The sequence below is a fragment of the Manacus vitellinus genome, unplaced genomic scaffold (genome assembly GCF_001715985.3).
Source record: "Manacus vitellinus isolate BGI_N305 unplaced genomic scaffold, ASM171598v3 scaffold_58_pilon, whole genome shotgun sequence".
Classification (NCBI taxonomy): Eukaryota; Metazoa; Chordata; class Aves; order Passeriformes; family Pipridae; genus Manacus; species Manacus vitellinus.
The window spans coordinates 2,454,386-2,462,431 of NW_021940671.1; the positions used below are offsets into that span (position 1 = coordinate 2,454,386).

Below are 8,046 nucleotides of genomic sequence, written 5' to 3' on the forward strand. Positions count from 1 at the left end.
TTGGAAATAACCCCTGTGCTTCCGTCAGAACCAGCTGATGGACCAGGAAAGACCAGGAGATGGGAAGGAAAGAAGAGTGAGAGAATTGCAAGTTGGAAAGGAGATGAGTTTATGGGGATGGTTCCTGCAGAGATATGTTTGGAGACATTTATGAGGAAAGATTTCACTCTTGGTACAATGCCTGGGTGAGGTAGGCACTGGGTTTTATTTGTGGCTTCTCAGTACCTCTTTCTGTTGGAAAGTAAGAAGGATAACACTAATTAAAAAAAAAAAAAAAAAAAAAAAGAAAGAAAACCCTCCAAAATCCCCCCTTGGTAAAAACAGGCCGGTGTCTTTTTTCTTTTTCTTTTTTTTTTTCTTTTTTTTTTTTTTTTCTGAGAAAACTGAAAGAAAATAATATATATATTATTATTTATTATGATAACATGTCAAATCAACACCACAAAAAAAAAAAAAAAAAAAAAAAGGTAACATCCTAGTTGTTTTCTTTCAAGCATTCTGACCGTGGTGAGAAAGGCAGCAGGAGTTTGGTGTCCCTTGGAGAACAAAAAAGAGCAGGAGGACGGGAGCGGGGCGGGAAGGGAGGGCGGGGGACGAGGGCACGGGGCTGGCGGTGGCAGCAACACAAACTGGGTGGGCCCGTGGCAGGGGAAGAATTTTGTGCCAATCTGTTGGTTTTTCTTTTGAAACAAAAGAAAAAAAAAAAAGGGGGGGGGGAGGAGGAGGAAGGGGGCAAGTCACACCGAGGCTGATGCCTGTTTTCATCCGTGCTTTCAGTCAGTGTCCGTCCCTCTCGAGTGCTAGCGGTGAACATTCAGTTAAAGGAGTCTTGCAAAACATCCTCGCTTTTTTTAATTTTTTTTGTTTAATCAACAGGGGTTTTGGTTTGGGTTTTTGGTTTGGTTTGTTTTTTTTTTTCCTTTTCCCGTTTTTGTTTTTTTTTTTTTTGTTTGTTTGTTTCCTTCAGTTTTCCCGTGGCTGAGGCTCTCTTGCACTTCTCCCTTGTTAGCTGTTCTCGCTCCACTCTGGCACCATGCCCACGCCGTGCACGGAGTGGTACTGGTGGGGCGACAGGGTTCGGGGCACGCCGTGGGAATACAGGAATTCCGCGGGCTGTAGGCTGCTGGGAGGGGACTGGATGCCACTTTGAGGTCCACACTGCCTGACAATGGGCTGGTGAGAAACAGAGGTCTGGTGCTGGAACATGCTGTGGGTGTCTCCGAGCTGGGGGGACGTGTGGTTGGCCACGCTGCCCAGCCGGGGCATGAGCGGCCCCGAGGTGAAGTGGGCAGAGAAATGCTGGTAGGGTAACCTGTCCATGGGCTGCATGGCAGACACTGTGCAACTGCTGTAGGAGGGCACGCTGGGCCACGTGTTACAGCTGATGTCCTCCAGGCTGGGCACGGGGTCCGTGGGGGGAGCGGAGCTGGCGTACATGCAGGCCTGGCGCTGGGCGGACTCAGTCCTGTACGACGTGTTCAGTCCCTGCTGCTGGGGGTAACTGGACCTGTAGAAGGGATCCTCGTCTGCTGGAGAGGTTTCCATGTAGGGCTTCTTGTAGGGGTGCTCGGTGGTGGAACATTCCTCATCTGTTGGGAACAGAGAAGTCCTGGTAGCGAACAACGCCGTGCCCTCGGCTGAACCTCCCTCTCCACAGCCCTCGTTTTCCCCAGCACACAGCCTGCTCCAGACACTCCTCTTGGTGCAAATCCCCCTCATTTCCCTGAGCTGAACCAATCCTGCTGAAACCGAGTCTTCCACTTGGCCCTGCCTGCTTGGGCTGGGGGAGAGGTTAGCCAGGAGCTCGGGGAGGAAAATCAGGGAAGATGCTGGAGGGATCCTGAGGCTCAGCTTGCTTGGTGATGTCCCCTACACACCCCACAAGCTCCTCATCTCCTCCCTGCTGCCAGCACTGTGACCTGAGGAGTAACATCTCCCTGCAGACCTAACAGAGGTCCCCAATCCCACTCGAGAGGCTCAGAGCTGATGCTGTTAACCAAAAGCCTTCACAGTGACACATTTTCATGATTAAAAAAAAAAAAAAGACACAAAAATGGAGATGACAATAAAAATCCCCCCCTCCAGGAGAGCAGCAGCGATGGCACAGTTGAGACAATCAGATTTGGAGTTTTTCAACCCTGGTTTTCAGCTGTGCCAAGGCAGCTGGGCACATAAATCCACACAGGGCCGCGTGCTGGAGCCAAGGGGAACAAAAAAGAAAAGTAAATTTCACAGCTAGAAACAACATGGCACATCTTGCAGAGCCCTTTGTTTCCTGCAGCATCCCGGGCCAAGAGGAGGAAGGAGATAAACAATTTAGGTGAAATCTCCAGGGCGAAGCAAAATGAATAAATGAATGTGCACTTATTTATTCATCCGCAGGGTCATCAAATGAAATCCAGCCCTGCTGGAATGGATGGCAAAGTTCCCAGGGACGAGCACTTCACCAAGAGATTTTAAGGACAGCGTGGCAAGGGAAGGGGAGCTTGTTCTGACACGGATTAGCTTTGCTGCTGCTTCAAAAACAAGATTTCTGGTGCAGGCAGAAAAACATCCCGCTTTGTCAAAGCCCTCCAGGATGCACCCATTTAACGGGGGTAAAATTTGAAAGAATGCCACACAAAATTCTCCTTTCCAATTTTGTTTTTCAACCCCAAAATACAAAGGGGAAAAAAAAAAACCACAACAATTTCACAAAAAGGAGGACCAAGAGAATCTGCCCCACCAGATGCACAGGGGGTGCTGCCAGGCTGCTCCAAGGTGTCTCACCTTTGGGAGGTGCAGGTTTAGTGTATTGTAAACACACACATGCACACACCCCTTATTGCTGTAAACAGCCATGTGTGTTCTCCTGGAAGCTGCATCCACTCTACACGTCAAATAACCCATTATTCCCACTCAGGTGTCTTCCAAGTCTGGCTGGAACAACTGCTGCTGTTCATCTCGGTCCAACAATCCCAAAAAACAGCAGGTACTGAGGTACACACTGTGGGGACATTCCCCTACGTGTCCTCTGGCTTTGTGACAGCACTGCCCAGAAATTCAGTGCAAACCCACAATCCTTTCTTTTTCCTTCCTGAAAAAAAGCAAAACCTGACTCTTTCACTCCAACAATGCAGAGCCCTGATAACCAAGTCACCTTCCTCCTCTGCTTTCTTTTTAAATCAGGGTGGAAAGTAGGATGGAATAAGTGAGCAGTGCAATCCCATCTTTAAAGCAGCTGAAACAATAAGCAGGGAGATGCAGAAATGTGTCACCCTCCCTAATGCTGGTCAGGTCCATCTGGTGTGGGAGCAGTGGGGAGGATGCAGTGCCCTGGAAGACAAAAGCTGGAAGCACAGGTCTGACCCCTCTCCTGCTCCCTCACGGGAGGGACATCTGGAAGAGCAGCCCCAGCTCCAGCTTTCACGGGCAGCGTAAAAGTTTTGGATCCCCAACCCACCACTGAGCAATAAGAGCACTAGGGTGGAAAAACAATGTCTTGTAAAATGCAGCATTGTTCTGCTAATAAAGTTTTCAGCATTAAACCGCATCCCTCTGCTGGCGTTAGAAATCATTGGCTTGGGGTTTGACTGTTTATTTTATTTGTATTTTTTTTAAATATACAACACAAACCAGTCAAACTCTGTTTTTCCGTGCCTGACTTACAACCTGAGGTTGCTGATTTTTCCATTTAGCCCAGACATTTCTCTGCCTGCCAGGGCACAGCCAGGCAGAGCCGCTTCCAGGATTCCCCACAGGTGAAGAGAGGAAAACAAAACCAGTCAGAATTTCAGTGGACACCCTCTAGGTGCCCTCTATCAGCTGGTCTCTCTAGAGCCAGGCTGGCTGCTGTTGTATGTGGAAAAGGCACCATTAGTCCACATTTTAAGATGTGTAAGGACCCTGTACCCATTTCCAAATGGGACATAGTCACTAGTAAAGGATTACATCCTACCCTAACAGCTTTTGCCTGCCCTTTGGCCCCTCTTCCTGGTGATTTTCCCCATCTATATAACCTCAAAGTGCTAGAGAAAGGGGAGAACAGTCTGTCTGCATCATCAGGTGGGATCATGCAGGCCAGAGAGGTGCCAGCTGATGGAGTTACACTGTCCAGGCTCTCCAGTGGGACCTGGCATTGTCCCCCCACCCCTCACAGAGGAGACCAAAGCCAGCACAGAGCAGCAAAAGGGCATCTCATGGTGTGTGGGACAGACCTCGGGTGGAAAGGGGCCATCTTCAGGTGAGAGAACAGCAAAAGGAGAACAAGGCAAACAGATCTCACACACAGTGCTGAAGGCTGCAGTTTAAATTCATCCCCACCAGTTCTGGAGCCTGGACAGCCCATCCCAAGGCCATAATCCTCTCCCTGAAGGTCCTCTCACCTCCTCAGCATCAGTGTAAGCAGGACATGGGAGATGCTTAACTGCCTGCTCTGGGTTTGATTCTCAGTGTTGGTTCCCTGATGGCAACTCATTGTCCTTTTCCAGTTGCCACTGAGCCCTTGGAGGTGTTGGGCACCCTGTGAGGTGCTGACCATCCTGGGAGATGCTGACCATCCTCCACTTTTGTTGGTGTTCTTGGAAGCCAAGGGTGGCAATCAGCTCCTGTGACCAGCCCCTCGACACTGCACAAACCTCAAAAAGCAGAAGGTTCTGCCAAGCAGGGGAAGCTGCCAGAGCCAAGGAGAAGCTGCTCCGAAGTGGATCCAAGGAAAACGGAGCCTGCAGAACGGGCTGGAAACTGGCTCCCTCACAAGGAATTTGATGATCTATCTAATGAAGGAGCTCGAGCAAGAGCGTAAGCAGTTCCAAGATTTCCGGTATTTACTACTTCCAGCTGGGTTGTAAATACCACACAAATGGCTCTTTAAATGGAATTTTCCCAATTCCAAGATTAGGGCTGTCCAGAATGAGATGCAAACATGTGAAGTCTCTGGACTTCAGGGTGCACTGGGCCCACCTCTTCCCTTGGTGTAAATCAGGAGAGCTCCTTTCTGATTCATGACAGTCAACTTTCCCAGGACAAAAGACAATGGAGAATGGGACGTGACTGGTTTGATTTTCAAAGCTTATCCACGCTTCCAGGGCATTACAGGAGGCTCATCCCAACTTTGTGAGGGAGACACAATGGGTGATTATCACCCACACAGTCTGGATTCTAGCATGGATCTAGCACAAGCCTGAATAGTCAATACAAGGGTGCAAGGCTGACAAGGGGTGTCCAAGAAATAAAAAAAGAGGCAGATTCAATCAAAATGAACATCCCTAAAGGGAAAACAAGATGTGCATCCTAGGACATGGAACCTAAGACATGCCAGCTACTCCAGCTATCACATCACTGGATATGGATGTGTTGCATTGCAGGGAACATGACACAAAGGGTTGTAGGGTAAGGACAATCCAATATCAAAAGCTGGAACCTCTTCCAGAGCTAGCAAGTTGCCAGCACTGCCTGCTGAGACACAGGAGGCACCTCTGATGGAGAGTGAGATCCCAGAGTCACAGGATGGGTCAGGTTGGAAGGCACCACAGTGGGTCATCTGGTCCCACCTTCCTGCTCCAGCAGGGCCATCCCAGAGCACATGGCACAGGATTGCATCCAGACAGTTCTGGAATGTCTCCAGTGAGGGAGAATGGCACAGGGTTGCATCCAGACAGTCCTGGAACATCTCCAGTCAGGGACACTCCACGTCCTCTCTGGGCAACTTGTTCCAGTGCTTGGTCACTGCACAGTGAAGAAGTTCTTCCTCATGTTCAGGTGGAACTTCCTGGGCATCAGTTCCTGCCTTTTCCCCCTGTCCCATTGCTGACCCTGCCCCCTCTCAAGCAGAGCATGATCCATCCCCTGACCCCTCCCTGCAGACACTGACAGACATGGATGAGGTCCCTCTCAACCATCTCCTCTCAAGACTGAGCAGGCCCAGCTCCCTCAGCCTTTCCTCATAAGAGGGATACAAAGCTGCTTGAGCTACAGTGCCACACAGCAAAAGCTGGGTGCCTACCAGCCCCCTGAATATCCCCTCACCACGCAGGCAGGCTCCTTTTGCCCCAGCAGGCACCTTGCTCTGGGCTCCACTGCATCTATCCAAGCTACAAACACCTCCAGCTGCAGCAGCTCAAGCCTTGGCCAACTCATTGCATCTCCAAACATCAGCTGGATGTTTGGAGCAGCACGTCCTCCAAGAAGACACCCCACACCTGGATTTTGTCCTACAGATTCTTTGAGTGAAAGAAGAGCTGGGTGGGACGTGGGAAAAATCAATTCAGTCAACAAAGAGGTCTGTCCACTCTAATGGTGCCTGTTCTGGAGGAGGAGGAGGAGGAAAGGCATTGCTGGACCTCCACCAGCCTCATCAGAGCAGGAAGGAGAGGAAAGATATATTCTTCCCCATGGTGTCCTGCCCAGGTTAGGTGGCTGAAGGATACGGTCCTTGCTGGTTGGAGCCGGCAGATTCTGCCACATCCCTCTTCTCCCTCAGAATGCCAACATGACAACTTTTATAACCTCCCCAGGGAGAGGCTGTTCCAGTTGCCTCCTGTCCAGCATCACAAGCATCCCAGAAATCTGCCAAGTGGTTGAGATTGTGTAAGGCTGGGAGGGAGCAGAGGTTTAGAGGGATGACTATTTAATCCACAGGAAATCTGAGGGAGAGGATAATACAAGAGAAAACAAGCCCCAACACCCTAACTGGGATGTGGGGCTAAATGAAAGACACAAAGCAAGCTGCCTGCTGGGAAGTCTTTTTGGGCTCCTCCAAGCACAACAATGAGAGAGGGAGAGGTGGAGAACAACTGGGAGAAAGACAAGGCTCTAACTGGTCTTTGTTGCAGCCTGAAAATCCACATCAAGAACTGAGGCCACTCCTTGGTAAGGTACAGGACTGGAGTTAATCCAGTGCCATAAGCAATCTCAGCGTGGAGCTGGGACACAACACAGGATGATTCTCCCCATTCCCTGTGCCTGGAGCAGCGGCCCTGTTGCAGCACACCGGGGTCCTTCCCAATGCTGTGACCCTGCACTCCCACCTGCACACCAGTGATCACCAGATTTGGAGCTCTGGGATGTGTCCTTCCTTCCTTCCTCACCCAGGAGAGCATCACCTCCCCGAACCAGAGGAGCCTTCAGAGATAACATCCCCTCACAGCCCTGCTGCTCTCCCCTAATGTAGCTCCATATCAGATCTCCATGGTGAATCCATCTTGACTTGACAGCTAAAAACAACACTGTCAACCACAGAGCACAGTCCTTGTCTGAGGTCACCAAGGAAGTAGAAGTTGAATAGGGTTCCTTTGAGTTGCTTGAACACAGACCTGTTCCTAACTGAGCCTAAACTGAGGCCTGACCCCAACTGAAAAGGATATGGAGAAACCTCGTGAGATGTCCAAGATGGAAGGAACTCCAAGGAGAGACCCTCTTGGAAAACAGTGGTGGAACTTACTACAGAAGATGTAGACACCAGCTGGTCTCAAACCCAGCTGAATTGCCTTCTGCCCCTGAGAGCATTTATCCATAACCACTGCCCTGCAAAAAGGAAATAATCCGCTTGAGATAAATCCTAAACTGACTGAGGAGGAGTCGGTGTTTGGGGAACGGATAATCCAGCAAAATCAATAAGATTTCCAGTCCAGAAAATGGACAGAGGAAAACAGGAGCAAATATTCTTTTGCTTTCAGGTTTTCTTAGCTGTTGAGGCTTGGTGGGAGTTATGCAGAATTGTAGGAAAACTATGTGGGAAAGCTCAGAGACGAGAGGCTGGAAAAGGAGGAAAAGAGGAAGATTATATGTAGGGTTATTTTCCCAGCTCCAACAAAGATCCTTGCTCGGTGCTAGAAGGAAGTGCCACGCTCAGTCAGAGTCCGAGATGAAACCTTGGATCACGTTCCGATTTATCCAAACAGAATTGCTCATCTCGAGTGACTTTTTTTTTCTTCTTTTTTAATTAATTTCACTTCGCAAAGAGCTGCTTGGCAGCTTGCTCCGACTCTCTGTTTCCCATTAACTTTGTGTTTCTTTTCTTTAAGCCCTGGTGGCTGTTTTCGATTTACTGGATGCACGGGGCAGGGA

The 8,046-nt window shown here is 49.6% G+C and overlaps 1 protein-coding gene across 1 annotated transcript in view; it reads right to left on the bottom strand.

Moving 5' to 3' along the window:
• Positions 1–1,005: 1,005 nt before the first annotated feature.
• Positions 1,006–8,046, bottom strand: part of TBX5 (T-box transcription factor 5) — a 38,023-nt gene continuing 30,982 nt past the window's right edge. Inside the window, exon 7 of the mRNA XM_029963291.1 lies at positions 1,006–1,589. Coding sequence (XP_029819151.1) covers positions 1,006–1,589 — 584 coding nt within the window. The remainder of the gene's footprint in view (positions 1,590–8,046) is intronic.